The 25,936-nt window shown below is 29.6% G+C and overlaps 1 protein-coding gene across 1 annotated transcript; it reads left to right on the forward strand.

Annotated features, from left to right (window-relative positions):
• Nucleotides 1-12,734: 12,734 nt before the first annotated feature.
• On the forward strand, nt 12,735-24,345 carry LOC135963388 (serine protease 7-like). The gene is made up of 4 exons (XM_065515220.1): nt 12,735-12,878; nt 22,902-23,336; nt 23,407-23,512; nt 23,576-24,345. Exons 1-4 carry the CDS (start codon nt 12,764-12,766, stop codon nt 24,144-24,146), a joined length of 1,227 nt encoding a protein of 408 aa, XP_065371292.1. The 5' UTR covers nt 12,735-12,763; the 3' UTR covers nt 24,147-24,345.
• The last annotated feature ends 1,591 nt before the right edge of the window (nt 24,346-25,936 follow it).

A 25,936-nucleotide genomic window follows, 5' to 3' on the forward strand; every position in this document is an offset into this window, starting at 1 on the left:
AAGCTAAGGTCATTTTTAAAGAATTTTTATTGTCTTCAGACCCATTTATAAATAGATTTCGCTCAAAGCTGCAAATCAATAAAATTGGAGTACGATAATGATATTAAATTTTTTTTAAAAGACTGTGCCTAAATTACTTATTCATGTTTTTTCTATGGGAGATGGGCGTCAAAGTGGGCAGATCAGATATATATTTTTAGGAACCAATTCTACAATTATAATATTTATTTTTTGTCAAAATTGAGTTGATGCATTAAAAATCAAGGGAGTTATGCCACTTTTTCAATACAAGCTGTATGGGAAGTGGGCGGATATTTTTCAAATTTCACACAAATGATTCTGATTGTTTAAAAATACTATGTGCCAAAAAACAATGCCGTAGGTCAAAATTTAATTTTCACTTTGTATGGGAGGTGGGCATAAAAGTGGGCGGATCATTTTGATTTTTCCATTTTTTCTTGATTCAAATAAAAAATGCCTATGTGCCAAGTTTCATTGTCCTTCGACAACTTCTTCTATTTTTAGCCGCTCGTTCTATGAACTTAAACCAATCTAGCTTCGTTCATATATTTTGCAATATGACCAGTGGCTAGAATATTCAGATTTATTACCACATTTTTTGCTATTGGACCCAGTAATGTTATGCAGTTATTTTTGATACATCATTTTTGTTACACTGGACTCAACAATCTCAAATTATTGCACCAAAGATGGGCTTCAGACGAAATTACTTTCATTGCCTATGATTAGAGATGCCAAACGGGGAATCCCGTTCCCGAAAATCCCGGGGATTTCGGGATTTCCTAAATCCCGAAGCCCGGGATTTTTTAATTTTAAATCCCGGGGTTTTTGAGATTTTCCAAATCCCGTTTTTCATAAATAAATAGGAGAAATTATCATTTTTGTGTGCATTTTTCATGGAATTTGACATTCTACATGCCCGAATATAGCAAAGTGATGTTCAGCAAAGTTGTTAAGCTCAACTCCTGCTACAATATAGTTAATAAAGAAAAACGGTATTTTTGGTTTTCCTTGAGTCGGGCTCTAGAAAATTCATTCTTCACCTTTTTTTGTAAGTTATCTAACAAAACTTTATTTAAATCCTCTTCAAATGAAATTGATTTTATCTCAGATGGGGAGCTCGAACAAAATGAAACTATTTCAATAGCTAAAAGATATTATTAATAAATGTAAAAAACCCAAATAACAATAACGAAACCAAATTATAATGTAGATTTGCAACTTGCAAAAGATCATTTTATTTCTGAAGGAACAAGAGGAAAATATTTGCAGATTTGTTATAAGTATTTGCAAACGGGTTTGCCAATGTGAAAGGTGTTTTTCGGCAGCAGCATATGTCGGAAACAAAATTCGTTCCAGAATGGCAGATGAAACCATAGATGCACTAGTATTCTTAAGAAGCTATTTAAAATAAACACATTTTTTACATACTTTATTGTTATTTCTTCTTATATAATGTACTCATGCAAGTATTTTATGCTTTTTAGTGTCTAATAAAAATTAATTGCTAAATAAAAAAATAAATTAATAAATAAATTGTAAAGACATAATTATGCACGTTTCTTTCTTATAATTTTCGGGATTTTAGATTTCCCGAGAATCCCGAAACCCCGGGTAGGGATTTCTTTTATCATTCTTTACCAAATTCCGGACCCCGGGATATTCCAAAATCAGTCCCGATTAGCATCCCTACCTATGATAGCATAATATAGGAATGGGAAACAAAAAATTAATGTCTTATATACTGGAATAATATCAATCTGTATAAAAATGCAATAATAAATATCATAATTATTTATATAATACCTTTATTCTCTGTTCTCTGATATTAATCATTCAATGGTTTACAATTTGTTACTAAATGAATTTTTAACATTATCTTAACACATTCCAGCAATAAGTTGTATTTTGCCAACATTTCTTGTTGTGTAGATACAAATATGTTTGTAATTTGTAACTATGTTAAAGAACCAGATTAGCGGTAGTAGTTGTTATTTAATTATTTATTTATTATTTAATATTGTTGAACTCGTCTTAATATAGAATATAGACAGTTGCATTAAGTCTTTCTTTTACAACACGTGTTCAGGTTTATATTTAAGTCTATTGTCTGGCTTAGAAACGTTTCACTAGCACACCCAACTCCTACTTAAGAGCAATTGAAACTTGGCAGCAAAGAGACATATTTTTTATACTCAACATAAAAAGGTATTGACAAGTTAATGGCAATAACACAAATATCTGCTGGCATAATTTTTAATTGAATCGTGTGAAAGTATGTAGATAAACTTCATTAAAAAGTTTCATCTTATCAGAATTCAGCTTTATTCCAGAAAAGATTAACACATTCTTAAAACAAGTAAGAAAGAATAGTCGATCAAGCCAGAACATTTTTATTTTAAAATTTCAATAACTTATTTTATATATGGGAGCTATGAGCAATTATTGACCGATCGCCATAAGATTAGGCTGTGTGATTTATTTCAATATGAAACCTATCATTGTGTTGGAACTAGGAAAATAGGTTATGGCAGGGAGAACATTCCTTCATAGAAAATGACAGGAAACACTTCTGCGGGAAGTTTGTTCTACATACGTACAGTACGGCTAAAGAACGAATTTTCCCTGTAGAGTGTTGTGCGGTCCACTGGCCAATCGATCACAAAGGTATCAGGAACAAGTTCCCAAATTTCATAAGAACACATTTCATTGTAGTACCAATAGAACAGTGAAACGCAGCCCACACTGCGACGGTGCTCCAGCGAATCAATAGTGTTGAATACCCTACTGTCACCTTCGCCTTCTCTTGTACGCGGAATAAATGCTCCAAAATAGACTCTAAAGCTCCGGCCCATACATGTGAGATTTATTCCATTTTCGGTCGGATATAGGTGGTGTAAATAGTGGGGCGATCAGATGGAGTGAAGTAATTCCTACACCATTTGAGAAATCCGAGACACTTGAATGGTTCTTTCGACACTTGAAAAATGTATTTAAGCAAGCGGACATCATATTGTGTTCTCATGCCCAGAGCATCTGATTCCACCCATAAATACAGAAGAAGCGACATGGTCTGTCGTTCATTTTTGTGCCAACACTGAGTCTTGCGAGCGTTGAAAACGACCCTATTCGCACGACCCCATTCAAAGATTTGCCAGAAGGTCCCGATTAAGGGAATCATTCATGTTTTGCCTCATTGTCCCAATCTCCGACAGACTTGGTCTGTAATTGAATGAATATTAATGGCAAATGTTGCTGTCATCTGCAAAAGAACAGGTAGGGGTCATTTAGAAAACTAAGGAATAGAGTAGGAGAAAGAACGGAGCCTTGCGGTACCCCTGATTTTATCTTGAACTCATTTGATGAAATCTCATCTTTAACAACTCGTATTGTGCGATCTCTGAGAAAGCTCGAAATAAATCGAGAGAATCTTTGAAAATATCTGGAGCCACCACTTTACTTTCGCCAAAACGGTTAATAAAACGACACTGCTATTTGTTATTGGACAGTAATTTTCAGGGTTATTAGCCTTTCCCTTTTTAGAAATTGGCATGACATTAGCAACTTTCTCAAATACGCCGGAACGGTACGAAATGCTGAAAATGTTAGCTAATGGACGAACTAACGTCGAAGAGCACTGCTTGAAGACGGCGCTATGAATAAAGTCCCCAAACCGCAAATGAATTAAGGCCCCAAAATTTTATATAGAAAAAACAAACAACGATATTTAGGGAAAAACTGGCTTCACTCAGAAATGTTGTTTTGCATTGACGGCCTTCGGCCGGGCAAAGTTCTTTTTTCTGCATTACCGGCCTATGGCCGGGCGCAAAGGTTTTCTCCTCTGTGGTGTATCAGAACTGGCAAAGAGTTTTTAGTATGCGAAGCCGGTTTTTATACCCTACACCACCATAGTGGGGAGGCTATTATGCGTTTATGCAGATGTTTGTAACACCCAAAAATATTAGTCTAACACCAACCTTAAAGTATACCGATCGACTTAGAATCACTTTCTGAGTCGATTAAGCGATGTCCGTCCTTCCGTCTGGTCGGCTGGCTGGCTGTCCATGTAAACCTTGTGCGCAGAGTACTGATCGCAACTTTGAAGATATTTCGATGAAATTCGGTACATATTACTTTTTCGGCTCAAGGACCAAGCCTATTGAAACTGGCTGAAATCGGTCCATTATTTCACCTAACCCCCATACAAATGTCCTCCCGAAATTGGACTTTATCGGTCATAAATGTTTAATTTATCTCCACAAATTCCGCTCCAAATAAGTTTTATATACACAAAAATCATGTCACCAAATTTTGTTACGATCGGTCCATAATTAATCATAGCTCCCATATAGACCCGCTTCCGAAAATCACTTTAACGTGTATAAATAGCTTAAAAATGTTGGTAAACACACAAAATTCAACATAGTTAACTTTAATATAGACATAAATCACACGACCTAATTTCATGGTGATCGGTCCATAATTGGTCATAGCCCCCATATAAGGCCCACTTCCAAAAATCACTCAAAAATATAAATTATTGAAATTTAAAAAAAAAACATTTTTTTTGCTCTTTTACTTAGTGTAGGGTATTATATGGTCGGGCTTGACCGACCATACTTTCTTACTTGTTTTTTCATTTTGGTTTGGGGGTTTAGTTCCTTTTGTTGGGGATTTATTTCATTTAGAACTTACGGCTTTTAATTCATAATGAATTAAGCCCCCAATTTTGGGGTTATGAATTGATCACAAATCGATGTTTCGTATTTTCAATACCAGTAAGCAACGCTTTTTGTGAAAGAGTTTTACCTATTTTAAACAATTATTATCAGGCCTGTCACAGAATTCCATTCCGATCGAAAGTGGATTTAATTCCGTATTTTGCTTCTTCGGAAAAAGTAAAACGAAAATTTCTTTCGGAATGAAACCACTCTCAGTTCTCAAAGTGGAATTGATATTTCTTTGTAATTATTTGTTTTTATAAAATTTTTAATCAGTTTCAGTACCAAAAATTTCACTTTTGCTTACTATGAAATTAAAATCAGAAATATACAATATTAAAAATTTTTGAAATTAATAAATTACACGGAATCTGAAGAACCAAAAACGAAATCGATCGGAATAAAAACTACGGAATTGAAACCATTCCGAACATGTGTGACAGACCTGTATACTAAAGAAAGAAACCGAATGTTATTGGACCTGGTTTGAGCTGAAATATTAATACGAGCAAATTTAGAGGAATCTTGTACAGATTTTCAAAATTGTTTACTCTAAAGGTTTGGAATTGGCCAAATCCGTAAGCTCAAAAACGAAATAAAGTGGCAAGGTTTTTAGTATTTAATTTATTACTATTAATTTTTTCGATTTTGCAATCGATATTGTGCCATCGATTTTTCGATAGTTTTTGGCATGAGGAAAAAAAATTTCCACTACGACATATCCAAAAAATAATTTTTTTTAGTAGGTAATAAAACCTTAAAATTGAAAAGCGAACAAGTGAGAACATACAAATACCGTTTTCATAGATTTTTAAACGCCCTCAAAATTTTAAGTTATTTTGGAACACATTTTAAACACTTACGGAAAAGCAAAGAATTAAACTTTCATAAAATGTATGCATAATATTAATACGAGCAAATTTAGAGGAATCTTGTACAGATTTTCAAAATTGTTTACTCTAAAGGTTTGGAATTGGCCAAATCCGTAAGCTCAAAAACGAAATAAAGTGGCAAGGTTTTTAGTATTTAATTTATTACTATTAATTTTTTCGATTTTGCAATCGATATTGTGCCATCGATTTTTCGATAGTTTTTGGCATGAGGAAAAAAAATTTCCACTACGACATATCCAAAAAATAATTTTTTTTAGTAGGTAATAAAACCTTAAAATTGAAAAGCGAACAAGTGAGAACATACAAATACCGTTTTCATAGATTTTTAAACGCCCTCAAAATTTTAAGTTATTTTGGAACACATTTTAAACACTTACGGAAAAGCAAAGAATTAAACTTTCATAAAATGTATGCATAAAATTAATTTTAAAGTGTAATCAGTTTTTTTCTAAACCCATTAAGAGTTACTGTTCGTTATGTTGACGAACATCACTGAAAACGGTTTTTTCGAAAAACTTCTGAATTAGAGATTGTTTCTCAACAAGACCTATACTTACGCTAGGTCGTTTTCCAAGTTTTTTTTTCACTGTCGCACAGTGTAATACATACATAATATTTTGATTACAATAGTTAAAAATATATTTGAAAAAAATTATTCATACAAAACCAAAATTAACTTTTTAGCAGTAATTTTTTTAATGTCCAGTTTTTTTTTTTGATTTGTCCAGCTTTTTAAAACCAAATGTCCAGCTATTTGCGAATCTGAATATGGCATCCCTAGCTCTAACGCATAATACATTCCCCATAATTTCTACTAATTTCCCTAACAAATATTTAAGAATGAACAACAACATAATATGCAAGAACTAGAATAACCCTGATTTGTAAAATCAAAAGAATTAAAACCAAATATCAATGTTTGAATTAGAATTTTAACAGTGAGAATAACTCTGATTATTAAAATCATACTGGAATTAGAACCAAATATCAATGTTTGCACTTGAACCTTTAAGATGAACATTTAATTTATTTTAAAATGTCAACAGAATGTTGAAGGTCCAACTAAAAACCGCAAGTCTTAAGCAAATTGTTTATAGGAAACTGTAAATTATTATTGTGGTAATATTGATTAAATACTGTGGTAATATTGATTTTAGTGTTTAAATTAGAATATTGGAAAATCCCAAAATAAATTGTTTGGATTTGCAACAAATAAGTGTAACATCTTTAATTTAATGTACCAGATTTAAAGAAGTTGACTTAAAATATCAGATTTTTCTACTAAATTATGAGAAAACCCCAATAATTCATAATAATGTGGGAATTATATAAATAAAAGAATAACTCAATATGTGCTATATTTTTGTTTTTTCCTAAAAAACGTGTATGTTTTACTTAACAAAAGAAATTTTAAATATTTAAATTACAAAATTTAAACGTCACATTTGTATTGTGAAAAACCAGCTTTAAGTTTTTGTCAAAGTCACATGTGCAGTTGATATAAAACTACAATAAAAGATTTAAATTAATTCAAAATATGCATAGAAACTGGATAATTATGCATAAAAACTTTTAATACTTAAACACAAGAAATAAAATAAAAAGTAAAGTTTTAAACAAATATTTTATTTATATTAAACAAGGAATTATCATGGAAAAACCACAACGGGTTCTAGTGGGAGTTGTTCTCTCTGTTTGATCTAAGTACTAAACTATTTACAAGGAAGTCATTATTTTTCACACATCTTTCATTCAATACCCAGCAATTTCAAAGACAATGATTAGTTCCAATGACGAATAACCAAAAATAAGTTATTGCCTACAATTCCAGCTTGCATTCAAATACGATTAACTATATTGCTGCACCATTTAAATTCGCAACACAAATGTGATCTTAAACAAATGACAACAAAGTTTCTAATTACACGCTCATTCATATATTATTTATATTAAAAGTATCCGCTTAACATTCTGCCTGGTATTTGAAAGTGAATTATGTGTGTGTTTTTGCCCATATAAATGTGTTTTCGGCCTTCATATTAAATTTAATTAAATCAATTATTTTCGAAATAAAACACATGTTTGTTTGCTTTACATTTCAATTAAAGATTCTTTACTGTTTATTCACTAAAACTTTTTAAATTTTGTAAAAACATTTACTGCTCATAATATTTTCGTAATTTATGCATGATGTAGTGCATTTCGGGGTATGAAAGTGAGCAAGGTAAAGGACATTGTATAAACGGGTTAGAAAGAAAGTTGTGTAAACTGAGGTTTATTATTGATTTAAATAAAATGTTGTATTTTCAGGTTAGTCAACTTTATGAACTTTTTAACACAATTAGGTTTTTAATTTTTTTTATAAGGAAGTCAAAATATGCATAAATGTTCAAAATTACTTGAATTTTTAAATAATTTTTTGTAACTTTTGATTGTTACAGTCAACAGAGGGTTTATGATCGAAATTAAAGCTTGTGAACTGAAAAAATAACAGTGATCTCGATAAGGCATATTCAATATTATGAAAACTAGTTGAGCTACTGAATGTCAAAGGTTTTACATTTATCGTGCTTATTTTCTTTTAATGAAAAATGTGCAAATGTGATTCGGCTCTGCCGAATCTTATATAACCTTCACCAAGTTATACTTTAAAAAAAATATTTTTAGGTAAACAAAATTTAATTTTTTTTCCAATTTTTTTTTATATTTTTTAAAAAAGTTTTTTTCAGTTTTTTTTTTAATTTTTAAAAAATATTTTTTTTTGTAAAAAGAATATATGACAAAAGAAATTTTTTAATGAAAAAAAATCCGTGTTAAAAAATACTTTCCCGATTGATCTCTTGTAGGTCCTACTTACTATAACCTTATATACTTCGTTGCAATGGACTGGTAAAATGGATGGTAAAAATTTGACATTTTGGCCAAGCACGTGTTTTTTCTCATCCATGTAATTTATTACCTATTGTTCTTAGCAAAATGTGGCCCAAATAGTTTAGAAAGCTAATTATTTAATCTTTCGAAAAAAAAAAAAATTTAAAAATAAAAAAATGTTTGAAATTTTTTTCCGCAATTAAAAACTTGTTTGACTTTTTTTTTTCAAAATGTGCTCAAAAGAAAGCTTAGATATTTTCGTTGAAGACCTATTTGGTCGCTTATTGGGGTGCGAGTTGGATATCTATCAAAATAAATGTTTTGTAACTCAAAACATACAATTATTGACTTATTTTGCAAACTCAAAAACATTTTTCCGAAATCAACAACTTTTTTGACTTTTTTTCAAAATGCATTTTTTTTATTTTTTTTTTTTTGCTCAAAAGAAAGCTCAGAATTTTCCTTGAAGACCCTTTTGGTTGCTTAGTAGAATTCGAGTGGGATATCTATCAAAATAAATATTTTTTAACTCAAGACATAAAATTTTTGACCTTTTTTTTCAAAATGGGCCCGTTTTTAATTTTTTTTTTTGCTCAAAAGAAAGCTTAGATGTTTTCATTTAAGACCTAATCATGATATTGCAATATTTTGTACGAAAGAGGTTTAAGAAGTCCGTGACTTTTTGAATTTCTTGCCTCCTAACTGAAAGAGCAATACTGCTCCTGTCAACAGGTATCAGTTGACTTCTGTCAAAATTTTAACAAGCATCGCACAGTGGTTTAGAAATTTTTTTTTGGAAATAATTCGGTATCTTGGGCTATTGGAGATATTATTACGAAATTTCACATGGTTTGAGCTGAGGTCTTTTCGAGTTGATTTACGTTTGTTCAGCTTCCTAGCGCTAATCGGGGCCAGTACGTAGCCCCTTAAAGTTGGTCACCTCGGGTCTCAATTTTTTTAAAAAAATCGCCAAATATCCATTTTTAATCCGAATGATAGTCCTTGAGAAGATCTACAAAAATACGCTTACAAGTGTAGGTTATCTCTATTAGTTGAAGAGATATTCAGGTTTATTGATTTATTTTTTTTTAATTTTGCTCGATCTTTTTATGTTTTTTTAGATATGGCGGGCCTACTGATGTTGTTTTTAAAATACCAGCTATTTTGGCGATAAAATTCTAAATAAAATAAAAAAACTTGCTAACAGTTATCTCTTCCCTATAAAAAGTTATACGCATCCAAAGTTGGAAAAAAGCCCATATAATTTTTCTTTTGAACAAAAAAAATGTAATCGGCACTATATAGAATTTTTATATGATCCGGAAAGATAACTTAATGCAAAAGCGTGGTGTTGGCCGATCGCAGATTGAAAGTGCGAGAGATTGTGAATGCAATAGGTATCTCACATGGCTCAGTGGTTAACATTTAGAATGATCACTTGAGTATGAGAAAGCTTTCCGCATGATCGGTGCCGCCAGTGTTTGCTCACAATCGAGCACAAAAGCAATCTAGCACACATGTGCATCGAAAATCCATGAATTAGGCTACGAATTGCTCCCTCATGACTCCCTAATGACTATTTCTTGTTTCCAAACCTGAAGAAATGTCTCGGACGAAAGAGATTTGACTCTAACAATGAAATAACCTCGACAAATTTTATTTTTTGGAAGGATTATGTTGAAAAATAAAATAAGTTTTTATCCAAAAACCTCGTAATTTCTCAGAATTAAGAATATGAATTCTAAAGGTTGGAGATTTCATATGAAGTAAAAATTTTTCATGGTTTCTTTGGTGGAAGTGTGGCAACATGTTTAAACCAAATTTTGTTTAAAGGGAGGGTTTATAATTCATATATTATTGGTATTTTTGGGACTTGTAGAGAAAAGTGAGTCATGTTGAAAGTTTTAAATCTCAATTCTAATACAAGATATGTAAAGTACAGGTTTGACAAAATTTTGTAAATTTCCTTTAAACTGAATTACAATATTAACCACAAGTCAATTTAATATTTATTACTAAAATGAACCAAAATTATTACAATTCTTTGAAATTAATATATGGGCAATTCCACGAGAATGACAACCACGACTGAAAACAAAAATCCTTGAGACTTTTTTCTCAAGATGATTTGAAGAGGAGAAAACACACTGATTTCATAGGAGAAAACACTATCTGAAAAAATAATAGTTTAAACTGACTATATTTAATTTTTTAATTTGCAAATTTTCGCATATTTCTACATGTGAGGAGCCGCAGAATAAAATGTAGGTTTTGTTTTTAACAAAACGTACTGTTTTTTCTTTATTTTTTAACAAAAGATTATTTTTTCAAAATAAAAGTGGTTTTATATCAAACATCCTTAACATTTAATGAGGTCACTTATGGCAGTTAGATGTATCTATTGATAAGTAAGAAACTTGTTACCGTTTTCAGGTTCATGCAGTTTTTTAAGGGGCGAAATAAATAAAACTCAATTTTTCAAAAATGTTAAATGAGCAAAAAAGAAACTTTGTTCTGCGGCTCCTCATGTAACTCCAAATCACTTCCGTTTTATGTCACGTTCGATATACCCTTATTTCGATCAATATTTTGGACAACAATATTGTCATTAAATAGACAATATGGATATCTAATGATAGATATTTCAAAGACCTTTGCAACGACGTATATAAGACCATAGTAAGTTGGACCTACAATGGGTTAAAATCGGAAAAAATATTTTTTAACCCGATTTTTTTTTCACCAAAAGTTTTTTTTCGCTAAATATTAAAAAAATGAAAAAACAAAAAAAAAAATTTAAATTTAAAGAAAAAAAAACAAATTTTAAAAAACAATTCGAAATTTTTTTTTCCAAAAAATTAAAAAACAACTTTGGAAAAAAAAAATTTTGTTTATCTAAAAATATTTAAAATTTTTATTTTGTAGTATAATTTGGTGAAGGGTATATAAGATTCGACACAGCCTCTCTTACTTGTTATATCCTTCAACTTCCTGAGAAGGGTATATATAAGTTTGTCATTCCGTTTGTAATTTCCACAATATCATTTTCCAACCCTATAAAGTATATATATTCTGGATCCTTATAGATAGCGGAGTCGATTAAGCCATGTCCGTCTGTCTGTCCGTCTGTCTGTTGAAATCAATTTTCTGAAGACCCCAGATATCTTCTGGGGTCTTTGGAAAATAAAATAAATTTTGTTTACCTAAAAATATTTAAAATTTGTATTTTGAAGCATAATTTGGTGAAGATTCGGCACAGCCGAATATAGCTCTCTTACTTGTTTTTCTAAAATATTGTACCATCTGAATGGAACATAAAGACCAAATTATTTTTCAGTTACTGTTGTTTTTGCAAAAGCCACTCTATAGGCATACAAATGTCACGTACGATGACATGGAATTGCCCATATGGAAATATGAAATGAAATAATGCAAAATCTAAGAACTACGAGAATAATTACAAACTATAAATATAAAAATCTTAAATAAAGTTTTTCAAGAAATTTTACAAAATGTCTGTAAAAACAATACGCATTAAAGGGAGTGATAAAAAGGGGAAACCTTTTCAAACTACTTAATTTTGAAATTCTTATTACTAACTTAAATATTTGTACTTTACCTTAAATATTTTGCAATAAAATGAATCAAAACCAAATCATCATCATTATTAGCTGGTTCTTAAGAGATTTTTTTTTCTTTTAATTTTTTTGTGTTTTTTTTTCTGGTTTAAATAATGAATGAATGCGTTCACACAGACTGCGGTTAGCAAGTTAAAGCACAAGCCATTTAGAGCAGTGTGTAGCGGAGATTTTATTTATGGTATATATAAAAGTCTTGTCTTATTCTTAATTTAATTTCAGTTTAATCTCAGGCATCAAAGTGTTAACTATAAAATGAACAACGGTTGTTCATATTAAATGCAAATTTTTTTATATTTTTTTATTATTTAACAAGAAATAAATTAAAACGAAATGAAATAAAAAAAAAATTATAATAAAATAATATCAACAACAAGGTCAATACATACGGTTTTAGAGAAACGAAGAAAAAAAAATATAAATGAAACAAAAAAATTTTAAAAATTAAATTATTAACCACAAAATTATGAATTAACAATTGAATTAGACAAAAGAGATAAAAAACAACAAACAGTAGTACAAGAATACATGTGTAATTTAAACAATTATTAAAAACAAAAACAAATTAAACAAAATTTATAAAAAAAAAAATAATAAAACATTGTTGTGACGTGACTAAATGTTGTTAAATTGTTTAAGTGTTAAAATGAAAGTAAATGTGGCGGCTGGATTCCTAATTTTAACCACAATTGCCGCTGTGCAAACTCAATCTATAACAAATTCAAATTCGAATTGTAAGTCAAATTAACTGAAATATAAACACACACACTTACATACTTATAAATGTACCGACCACAGACATTTTTTTTGTAGAAAAACGGAAGTGACATAAAGTCAAGTCTTATATTTGCAAATTGTTTTTGTTGTGGATGTAGTTGGCTTGTTTGCTGGTTTGTCTTTCTTGTTAGAGCTGCTCCACAATTAATTAAGATTTTATGGAATTTAAATGTTCATACATCTTAGTAATTTTATGTATGAATGAAAAATTAAACAAAGATATAAAAGATTTATGAGTTTTTTTAACAACTAATAAAAATAAACTATTTTTTGTGTTTTTGCTAATTTGTCTATTGATAGTTGGTCGCTGGCAAATCACGTTCGTTTTGTCGAAAGGGGCACGTTCTATACTTTGTGCGTCCCGTTTGGCCTTGAACTCGGTTCATAATTATAAAGATATTAAATTAAAATTGCTGTGTGGGGGCGAATAATTTTAGAGAATTATATTTAAATTAATTACAAATTATGGATTTAATTGCAACTCCATAGAATTTAGTTCGAAAGTGTTTTGATCAAAAAATTAAAAAAAATTTCAAATAATTACTTAATTAGTTATTTTTTTGGTTTGTTTTAATGTGATTGTAAGAAATTCTTTGAACTAATTTCAGACACAAGTGATTAATTATGTTTATATGTAATTAATTTTTTGGAATAAATTTAGAGTGGTTTCAATAATGACAAAAAAATCAAAAAAGTTCAAGTACAAGGAGAAACAGAGATTCGTTTCATAGGCAAACAATTATGAAGAAAATGAAATTAAGAAATATTATATATTTTGTTTTTGTGAAAGCTTTAAAAATTTCCTATTTAAAAATGTATGTCTCATATTTTTGTAAACCCAGTTTTATGTCACTAAATTATTCTAAACATTTTAATATCATGACAAAAATAATTCTCAAAAATTAACTTTAGCAGATTTTTTATTTTCTTATTTTGAAAGAGATAAACAGAGCTTGTCTATTTAAATTCAGTTTTTTTAGTTTTTGTTTTGATGCATAAATAACCACCTTAAATTGACTTAGAAATGTTGTTTGTATTGATAAACTTCTCACAGAAAATTTAAAAATTAACCGATTAACATTTTTAATTATTTTATAAATTATTATAGCCAATTGTTTACTCAATTAGCCACCGCTTTTTGTCTACATTTTCTAAAATCGAATAATTTCTAAACGCATAAACTTGAATTTTCATAAACAAATTTATGGAATAAATGAAAGATAATATTCATTTAAATACCGATTTTGTAAACTCAAACACTTTCTATTTTCTTATTTTCTTGTATAATGATTTTGTCATTTCGTTTTTAACACATCAAAATATATATATTATAGGTCTTCATAAGATTTTAAGACTAGCTTCTAATCTAGCTATGTCCGTCCGTCTGTCTGTTTGTTTGGTATTGAAATTGGTCAATATCGGTCCATGATTTCACAAATGTCCCACCCAACAAGGGACAGAATCTAAATTTTTTTGAAATAAATATGGCATTTCTAAACTGCTGGTTCTATCGGGATGACGTGGGCGTAGCCAAGGAGTATTCGAGTTTAAGTTATTAAAATGGGAACTACAAATGCTCTAGGGACGGCGCACAGTGGTATGAGAAAAAAAAAGATGGAAATAAATCTGTAACTTCTAAACCCTTAGTCCGATTTGAATGAAATTTGATATGCGCACAGACGAAGTGTTGTGGAGTTTAAGTTTTGAATTTTGACCGCAGCTCGGGTATGTTAAATTTTTAAAACGATCCTATTTCTTCGGCTTTCTACCGATTTCACAACGATCACCTATATAGAATCTCCTCGTCGAGCACTACAAAAAACCTCGTTGTAACTATGAATTATCTCTTATATCTTAGGAGATATTCGCATTCGAAAATTAAATTTTCATCATTTTTACCCACCCTACTCCAGTTTTTTGATAACAGCGGATCCAAATATTTACCGATTTTCTCCATTTTTCTTTTGTTGGACTAACAATAAATTTATGTTTAAATATAGAAAGAATTGTTTAAAAACCATGACTGAGTCCAAAGTTACATGCATTTGAATTTTAAAAATTTTGAAAAGGCCATTTTTCGCTATTTTTTTAGGAAAAAGTATTATTATTCTTTTTAAGTTATCTAAAAAATTTCTAAAATAATGTATAAAGAATTTGTACTTTTTAAAAAGCTAACTTTACATCGAATGTTTTAAATTAAATTGAAAATGTTTAATACCGAGGGGACCAGGTCCATTCAAAGAACGCCTATTTTTTATGTAAAATTCAACTTTAGTGCAAAAATTCTCAAATCGCATGTCGATATCAAAATATAGTGACCCATTTTACATGGCCCAATATGTTCTTATTATTTTATTATAACCTAAGAACTAAAAAATCCCATTTTTGGGATTTTTCAACACTTTTTTGGGAATTGCGGGATTCCTGATTACAAATTTAAAAGTTGGTGTTCAGTTTTTCATTTCAAATCGAAAAGTCTATATTACTGTAAAATTTTGTTAAAAAATATTCATAAATAAAATTTTATTTCAAATTAAAATATTTGTATCTTTGCAAAAACTCAAAAAGCATTTTTTGTCACATTTTTCAAAAAAGTATTCCATGATTTTTTTAGTTGTAAAAAGTTATATATATCTTTGAAAAGTAGACAAAATTCCCTATCCGTTGACATATAATATGTCTACCTTATATTTTTTAATTGGCAATTTGATTAGGGAAAACTTAACAACTCGCAGAGAATTTACCTAACATAGAAATTCATAAAAAGTATGTTTGCCTGCAAATAACATTTTTATGAATGTAAACAACAGTACTAGGTAAATTCTCTGCGAGTTGTTAAGTTTTCCATAATTAATTTGCCAATTAAAAAACATAAGGTAGACATATTATACGTCTTCAACAACACTTCGTCTGTACGCATGTCAAATTTCATTCAAATCGGACTAAGGGTTTAGAAGTTACAGATTTATTTCCATCTTTTTTTTTGTCTCATACCACTGTGCGGCGCTATATTTGCTCAAATTATGGTACCTTCGACATGTAAAATTTTTAAACATGGGAAATTTGTTTGTTTCCCATCCGATTTCAAAGCTTTTTATATTTTTCTGTATGCTATTTATCTCTTATAATTTTCGAGTTATAGGCATTTAAAAATTGAAATTTTAAAATTTTTCCATACCTTAGTCCGATATTTTAAAAATATTGGAGGTACCTTTGGACCTTCTTAGTTAGAAAACTAAAATACAAATAATAGAGCAATATCAATTATGGGTCCAAAAATTAACGATTTACAATTTAAAGATTCAAAAATAGTAGATTTTTGCTGTTTTTTTTGGTGACTTAACTCTTTCTTTATTAAAAAAAAAAATTTTAAGAACATATAACAATTTTATGTTATTCTGTAAGGCATCTTTACGGAGAATATTTTGGTATAAAAACATGTCCTATTTTTCAATATGCCCTTCGGAATTTTACCCATTTTTTTATCTAAATTTTAATTTCGGGGCACACGTTCTAAACGTAAAGCAGCTTTGGAAACCTTGATGTGTAGGGAACTTATCCCCAAAGTATTTTTTTAGTGCAGAAGTTAATGTGGACCTCATGGACCAAAATTATTTTAAATTTTATTAAAAACTAATTCAGGGCGGCTTAATGATCGCTATCATTAAAATTCAGTAACCGACATAATCCAAATTAGTGTTACCTTTTTGTTTAAAATCGTTAGGCAACCATGATATTGTTCAACAATAATGTTGTTCTTTCGTGAGAAGTTGTATAATTGGAATAACTATGTTTGATATATTTTAATAAATAAACTTTAAAAACACACCTTATAGTTTACAAGATTACACTGGTAACATAGTCGATGTTAACTCTAACAGTGCCTACGATATATTGACACACTCACAACCCCCTGTTACTATTTATATACACAGCGCCATATTCTAGAAGTCTCATGAATAATCTAATGGAAAAACTAGAATGTTCTATTTCAACATTGAGCACATAGAGCTTTTAAAGCTTTTAGTGGAATTTGTTATTTTATTTAATTTTAGTCATAAATACCAGGCCTGATAAAATAATAAAATAATTAAGTTGGAATACATAAAAACGTGTTTTGCATAGAATATATAGAAGTAATTAGATTTTAAAAGAACCACTAAGAAATGCATATAATTTTGAATGTCCGAACTGCCCTGTTTGGGGACTCATGAGGGGTCTGTTGTATCTATTGTCAAAAATTAGACTCAATTACTAATCTACTAAAAATATATGAAATTTCACTCAACTAAATCATTATTTCAATACACTTGATTTAAGATAGTATAAATAGATTTAGAAAATATAATCCAAAAATAACACTGTGTTAAATTCATGGGTGATGCTGTTTTTTACAACATCCGAATTGAATATTGTATGTCTTTGAAATGCAATCAATTCTATGAAGGATTTAATTATTTTCTTTTTAATTAGTTAAGGAATATTCAAACATTTGTATTAAATTGAAACACATTCTGGCTAATTAGCAAAATGAAAACCTAATTACTGTAAACTGTATTAAATACATAAGTAGGTTATATTAAAAAAAAAATGTTGACTTACGATATAAGAAATCCAAATATAAATTTGACTCACCTGAAAAGAAAAAAAACAACAAAATAAACATTAACTTTCATTTCAATCTAAAATATTATAGACAATGGAAATTTTAATCAAATTAATAAAATAAAATTCCCGCAAAAATATTCAAATCTAAATTTTAGTTTCCAGACATAATACGAACGACATTTCAAAGACATAACAAATGTTATTTAGTAATCAATTGTATTTAATATTTATTTGTTTATCAATTAAATAATTCCTTATAAAAAATCCCCTATAATTTTAATATTTATACAATGACCCTTTACAAAAAAAATTTAATATCTACGTCTAAAAGCAATAAGTAAAACTTTCTGTTACCAAAAAAAAAAATGTTTAAGATACTTTAAAAAAATATTTTTTTTTAGTTCTCTACTAAATTCCTGTTTTATATTGTTTGTGTTCTTTTGTATTTATACTTATTTGTTTAATTAATTAAAATTGAGTGTGTCCAAAAAACCGCAGAAATAAACAAAATATCAAAATATTTTTAATGACATCTTAGACAAAGAAAACAGAAAAAAAATTAAAAAACCACAAGATACTCATGATAGCAAGTAGGAGTGGAGTGCCTAATTTAAATGGCTAAAATTTAAAATGTCATAAAGGAAATTTTTAAACAATTAACATACGTGAGTTAACCACAAGAAATTTTAAACTAGAGGAAATATTTTTTGAACTATTTCGCTTCCTAGCAATGCGGAAGCTGGAAAGCAAACGTAGATCTTACAATCGATCGTTTATTTAGCTTGTAATTGATCGTTACTTTTTCGAAGTACTGGACAAATGCTTTTCATGAACTGTTTTTCTTAGGTGTTTCCAAAAATGTGCAATATTTTTATTGGTAACTAGCATGTTAGCTTTTCAGAGCAATCAGTTCATAATTGTCTAAGAAGTGTCAATAGCATTTGACACATTGAATCAAAAATAATACCGGTATTAATAAACGATATTTAAAGCATACACATTTAATATATTCAGATTGGCTTTACATTCTGAATCATTTGTTAAACAAATACAAATTTAAATAAATAGTTAATAACTGTTGACTTATAGAAATACTGATGTAAGTCTATATTGTACAAAGGCAATTGTGTTAACCGCTCACTGAAATAATGGACCTTTATAAAAAAATATCATAAATTATATGATGGCATATTTCGAAGTGAGAAATGAAGTTTTTAAATAAACAATATTTTACATTTGTTTTTACTATTCAATGACTTGTTTAATAGTATATCAGCTTATAATTTATATTGACCCTGATTTATTTGTTTTAATTTAATGGTCCAATATAAAAAAAATAGTTTATAAACTTAAATCATTTACGCTTCTTTATTGGCATACTTTTTGATTCAATAGTGGGGGTTCGCGGCCCTCTAGGGGTCCGTATAAACATTCCAGGGGGCCACGAAGAACTCAAGAAAACATTAAACACTGTATTTGATTGATAATATCTTCTGCTTTATATTAATACTTTCATACTACATGATTCTATTCTAGATATCTTGTAAAATAATTTACTTCGAAATCTTTTTATTGTGTCTGTTGATGAATGAAATATTTGTGAAAAAATATATTTATAAAATGTAACTCCTGTGTTAAATTTCATATTAAATTACTTCGTTGAAATCGAAAACTTTGGTTGATATGTTACAAAGTTTTACCGCATGTTACCTCTGAAGTATTGAAGACATTAATTTAATTGTGATCATCATATTGACTTGACTTGCGAATGATTTAGATTTTCAGTATCTGAAATTTCTCCCAACGAAAACAATTCCGCAATTATTTATATTTTACCTGAATTATTAAACTAATTTATTTTTCCAATATTATTTAGCTATTCTGAATTTCGATTTGTGTTTTCGCAATATTAATTTGGATGAACTTCAATTAAATTCTCAATTTCAACTTGAAAATTGAAATTGCTGTTTTTTGTGCTTTATATAAAATAATATGATAAAAATAGGGACAAGGTCAAGGAGGTCGTAAAACAAAAGCTTGTGAGAACCCCCGCTTTAACAGCTTTATATTTACAAAAAAGTATTAAAATTGTTGAATTTTTTTAAAACAAATCTTCCTTAGGTTGTTTTATTTAATCGATTAGTCAAATGTAAAATTCAAACCTAAAAAAAGTATTTCAAGAAAATGTTTAATTTATAAATAAATGTTAAAATTGATCATTTCTGATTATTTTAGTTGTTTAAGATTTTATGATAGATATAATAAAAACTAAACTTGAGTTGAGATCCATATATTAAATCATTAAAGTAACGATTGTTTAAAGGGTGTCCCAAAATTCACGCAAGCTAAAAAGGTATTAACAGTTAGACAGTTTATTAGAGTTAGTAAAAATACAGCATTAAACAAGTAAGAAAGTATAGTCGGTCAAGCCCGACCATATTATATATAGTAATTTATATTCGGGAGTGATTTTCGAAAGTGGGCCTTATATGGGAGTTATGACCAATTATTGACCGATCACCATGAAATTAGGTCGTGTGATTTATGTCTATATTAAAGTTAACTATGTTGAATTTTGTGTGTATACCAACATTTTTAAGAGATTTATGCACGTTAAAGTGATTTTCGTATGCGGTTCTATATTGGAGCAATCGTAACAAAATTTGGTGACATGAATTTTGTATATATAAAACTTATTTGGAGCGAATTTTGTGTAGATACATGTATAAATTAAACATTTATGACATTTGTATGGGGGCTAGGTGAAATAATGTACCGATTTCAGCCAGTTTCAATAGGCTTTATATGTATCAAATTTTATCCAAATATCTTCAAAATTGCGACCTGTACTCTGCGCACAGCCAGCCAGACGGACGGATGGACATCGCTTAATCGACTCAGGAAGTGATTCTAAGTCGATCGGTAGATATACTTTAAGGTGGGTGTTAGACTAATATTTTTGGGCGTTACAAACATCTGCACAAACGCATTATACTCTCCTCACTATGTGGTTTAGGGTATAAAAAGTGGCAAACGCGTTTTAAACAATATTTAATAAATAATGAGACGACCACAGTATCGTACAAAATCATCCAAAGTATTGTAATTTTCATATTAATGACTTTGTTAATCTCAAAATTGCGGCGTTTGGCCTTCCTAAAAATATAATTAGAAATTTCTAGAAGTCAATTGAAAATTTCTGAAATATAAATGGAAATGGTGTAGAACTGTTCTCTATGGAATATAATTTTGTCTATTTTTGTGAAAATTAACGACTTGACTAATATGTTTATAACCTTAACAATCTTAACCCTCTAATGTTTAAGCATGCCTCAAGGCACTCATCGCAAAATGCCAATAAATGCATATATAAGTGATATTTCATTTAAAAAACTTTGAAAGCTTTTTAAAATAATTTAAGTGCATTTTTAACAACTGTTACATGAGTTTTTGAAATGCAAAATCAGTTATATTTGCATTTATTGGCATTTTTGTGATGAGTGCCTTGAGGCATGCTTAAACATTAGAGGGTTAAGTTATACATAATAAGTTTTAAAAATCGTCTAATTAATTCGCCATTGTATGGACGGTTCCCACGCCTGAAGTGGTGTGCTTTGCTTTGCTGTTATAAAATTTAGTTTCGCTTTTCAACATATGGGCAATTTCATGTCATCGTACGTGACATATGAACGCCTATAAAGTGAACTAGATTTTGCAATAATAAAAATATCTGAAAAATAATTTGGTCTTTATATCCATTCATATGGTACTATATCTCAAAAAAAGTAATAAGTTCTTTCGAAGCATTGTTGTCCAAAATATCCAGCGAAATAAGGATATATCGTACGTAACATAAAACGGAAGTAATTTTGAGCTACATGTACCAATATGCTAAAATTTGTGAATCATTAGAGTCGTTATTCTTTCTTTTAATTTCTTACGCTAAACCAAATATTTTTCCTCTACAATCCGTTATATTTAAATGAAAATAATCTTTGTATGATTTTATAATAAATAAAATATAATATCGTACGTGACAGATTTTTCTTCTAGAGAGTCAACTCAAAATTTTTCAAATTTCACTTTTTGCAAGAAATCGATGTACAGTGGTCATATCTACCCTTATCTTACATAATTTCTACTCTTTCGCCAAAAAATACAGTTGTATTCGTCTTCAACTTTTATTGAAATGTATTAAAAAAACAGTTTTTTGCCTCTACTGATAATTTTACATTTTGAGTTGACTCTCTTTAGAGGGATTTTATGTCAAGTGAACCAACTTTTGAAATCGATGTCTTCCGATAAGTTTTCAATAAGATCGTACGAGAACTCTCTGAGTTAGAGGGGGTAAAAATTTGACATTTAGGCCAAACAGGTGTTTTTTCTCATCCATATAATTTATTACCTATTATTCTTAGCAAAATGTGACCCAAATAGTTTAGATAGCTATTTCTTCAATCTTTCGAAAAATGATATTAAACTAACTCAGAGAGTTATCGATCGATCTTGTTGAAAAATTGTGTCTGAATTACTATATAATAATACTAACTTTTTCATCCCGAAAGTTGGTTCACTTGATATAAATTGGAGTCAGCCAATTAATTAAACATTAATGAAAATGTGTGTCTTAAAGGGATACATTGACTACTTGCAAAACTGCTGAATATCTTCATTGTTAGACATAAGTGTAATCATTAATAAGCAAGAGTAATTTTAAGACTCTAACAAAATTATTTATTTAATCAATTAGAAATAATAACATAATTTGTTTGAAATTGTATTACATTTTATTTTATATTTTCTTAACAAATCAAAGGAGTGGTACTAATCATGTCTTCATTAGTGAATGGCGTGTCAAAACTGAATTATTATTTGAGTAGTTTTTTTAAATTTTTTATTAAATTAATGTAAAAATAATAATAAAAAGCTAAATAATTGAAATCCCTAAAAGATGAATATTAAAAGAGTTCCAAAAAATCGTAAATTAACTTTAAACCAAAGATCACTCGAAACTTGTTTCAGATTCATCTTTGTTGTAAAATAAACCTAAAAAATTATAAACAAAGCCAACAATCATAAACGAAACCACAAAAATACTTAATAACAACATAATTAATAAAAGTGAACGTTAAAAACATAAACCATTGATTTAACACAAAAACATGCCAGCAATAAATACCAGCATTTTTAGACCACAGCTACAATTTAGTAACAATGACTAGGCCATTAGCATTCTTCGCACTTTGTACTTCCTCAAAAGGGGGTTTCCCCAAGATCACCATTAATTATCTTAACATGCATCCAAACCATAAAATAACCGCACGCATTATTAAATAATTTATTTATATTTTTCTCTCTCTCCCTTTTACAAGATTTTATCAACAGACGCTGTGAAAACCCCAACAAAAGACCAGGCACATGTGTGGCCATACATGACTGCCAAGTGCTATTGCAAAGTGATCGTTCTTTTGTAGAAGCATCACGATGTGGCGGTGGTTTTGGCACTACACCCTATGTTTGCTGTTCTAGTGATACGGGCTACACCAGAGAGCCCAGAAAACAAGTGGTAGCAGTAGCAAGAGAAGATCCCGAATTGAGTCCTGATGAAAGATCTTGGTTGAGACAAATCTTTAGGGGAAATTTTCTGACAACAACCATATTTCCAGACCGCTCAAAAACCAAATCGTTGCTATTGCCAGAACCTCCCACCTGTGGTGGAGAGTTCATAGACAATCGTATTTATGGTGGCCGGGATACGGAATTATATGAATTCCCCTGGATGGCATTTTTGGAGTATACAAAGGCTGGTAAGTGAAAAAACACAATCATTTTCTTACATTTTCTAAAATTTTAAATCTTCTTTCTATTTATTATTAGATCCTACACAGGAAGCGGTATGTGCTGGTTCTTTGATTAACTCCCGCTATATTTTAACAGCTGCCCATTGTGTGGAGGGTCCCATATTAAGACAAAAAGGAGAACTGTAAGTGTTTCTACGTTATAGCTAAAATTTTAAAATTAATTTCCTCTTTATTTAATTTTACAGTGTGGCTGTGCGTTTGGGCCTGAGAGACTATACCCAAAGCTCTAGATTCTCCGGTGATGATCAACGTTGGCGCGTTGAAGAGAAAATTATTCATGAAAACTACAAATCCCAAAAGACTCCTGTTCACGATATAGCTCTTCTACGACTTGAAAGTAATGTACGCTATTCCAAAACTGTACGACCCATTTGTTTGCCTTCTGTGCTGACACCCTTTAATCTGAAATCGGATACCAAACTTACGGTGGCCGGCTGGGGCTCAACGGAATTCGACTCGAGCAGTCCCATTAAGCAAAAAGTTAATGTTGCCCTAATGGATCAAAAGTTCTGTAAACAACAGTATGGCAAATTGGGTTTAAACATAGAATCTTCACACATGTGTGCTGGCGGTGCAGCCAACAAAGACAGTTGTCGTGGTGATTCCGGTGCCCCATTAATGCACTATCGCAATGGCGTTTGGGTGCTGGAGGGTGTGGTATCGTTCGGTCGCCGCTGTGGCTACAAGGATTGGCCCGGTGTATATGCTCGTGTCAGTAGTTATACTCAGTGGATTAACAAGAAGCTGCGTAGTTGAGTTTGTGATTGAGTACAAATTAAGTAATTTAACTGATTTCTAGTTTTTAAGGAAATATAGTGAAATTTTAAGAGTATTGTATTTTTGTTTTTCATACAGACATGATTTTTATTTTTCGTATTCACACACTCATTTAGTTTGTAAGAGAATGATAATTATTTTAATAAATTAAAAAAAGATATTATAGTTTTAAATATAATTGTTTCATTTCGAATCTATTGGAGTAGGCATTCATATTGGATAGTCAGCTATGGGTTTAAATGACGAGTACAAAATGAGTTCAATTCGACAAACAATTGGTGAAGAGTTTTATTCTGTTTCTAATGAGTTCAATATGTCAGGCGAGAAGTAAATACAGTGCACTCTAGGACGGCCCTTAATAAACGAAAGTTGGATTTTGGCCATTCTCACCCCCCAGTTTGGTGAAAATTAGAAAAAAAAAATCCTCCTGAAAAAATTTTAGGTAAATCGGTTGGGGTTAAGCCCTCTGAAGTTTTGAGATGCATTTATAAGGGAAAAAAATGTACTTTTTTCAGTTTTTGTAAAAATGTTGCCATTAAAAAATTACTTTTGCAATTTAATATAAAAGAATTGAAATGTGTAAGTAATTGTCGTTCTAATGAGACATAAAAAAAGAAATTGGTCAAAAAATGTTAAAGTTATTAAAAATTCGCCAGGCCATTAATGTGTCTCAGGCAACTAGAACAAGAAATGTAGGAACAAAATTAACATATTTTGGTAAATATTAAAATAAAAGCAAATTTTTACTTTAAATATATCCATATTTACTTGAATATGAGTTTTTGCCTTCGTAGGATACCGTTAACCTATTCGCAGGTATGACCAAAAAAATTAAATTTTTTAACGGAAGTTTCAAAACTCCATTTTCAAATTTTTAAAAATTTTGTTAAACAAATTTCAGAATTTTTTGATCATCTCATTTGGGATTTCTTGAGAATATAATAGGAAATAAAAATGTGAAAAAATTATGAAAATATCTCTTATAGTTTTTCCGTACCTGCGATTTAAATTTTGAAATTTTCGATAAAAACAAATTATTTGGCCATTTTTTGGCGAATGAGGTCTATTTATTACTGTTATGAATTTTAAGTAAAACCTAATCAGAATATTATAGTCCAGATAATTCTAAATATACTCTGAAAGTTTTACTAAAATTGGAAAACGTTAAACCTTAAATCGTGAAGTACAAAGGTCAAATTTTTCAATATTTGGAATTTCTCTTTGAAAGATAGCGAAATGTTGTATATTTTTGGGCCGATTTTGATGAAACTTAACCCCAACCGATTTACCTAAAAATTTTTCAGTATGATTTTTTTTACTAATGTTCACCAAACTGGGGGGTGAGAATGGCCAAAATACAACTTTCGCTTATTAAGGGCCACCCTAGTGCACTCGTGATAATATGAACTAATTAAAACCAGGCCAGTTCACTTTTGCAAGATTGTTCATATTTGCGAATGGCATCTAGTTCCCATCTACAGCTAGGGAAGTCCAAAAATTATTAAGCAGTTGAATTAGAATTTAGCCACTACCCTATTGATTTAGATTTCAACTCTGTATAAATAAAATACGTTAAAAAAAAACAAAAAGTTAGTTTGTTCACTGAGTTCATATTTTAGAGTATCCTATGGAAGTAAAAAGTGTTCAAATTTTGGGGTGTTCATATTATCGCGAGTGTACTGTTGATATTTTTAAATATCTGGAGAACTATAATTGCGCAAGTCTTCAAAATTTGTCCGAATACATTAGACAAATGGCAAAAGTATTAA

The sequence above is a fragment of the Calliphora vicina genome, chromosome 1, assembly GCF_958450345.1.
Source record: "Calliphora vicina chromosome 1, idCalVici1.1, whole genome shotgun sequence".
NCBI lineage: Eukaryota > Metazoa > Arthropoda > Insecta > Diptera > Calliphoridae > Calliphora > Calliphora vicina.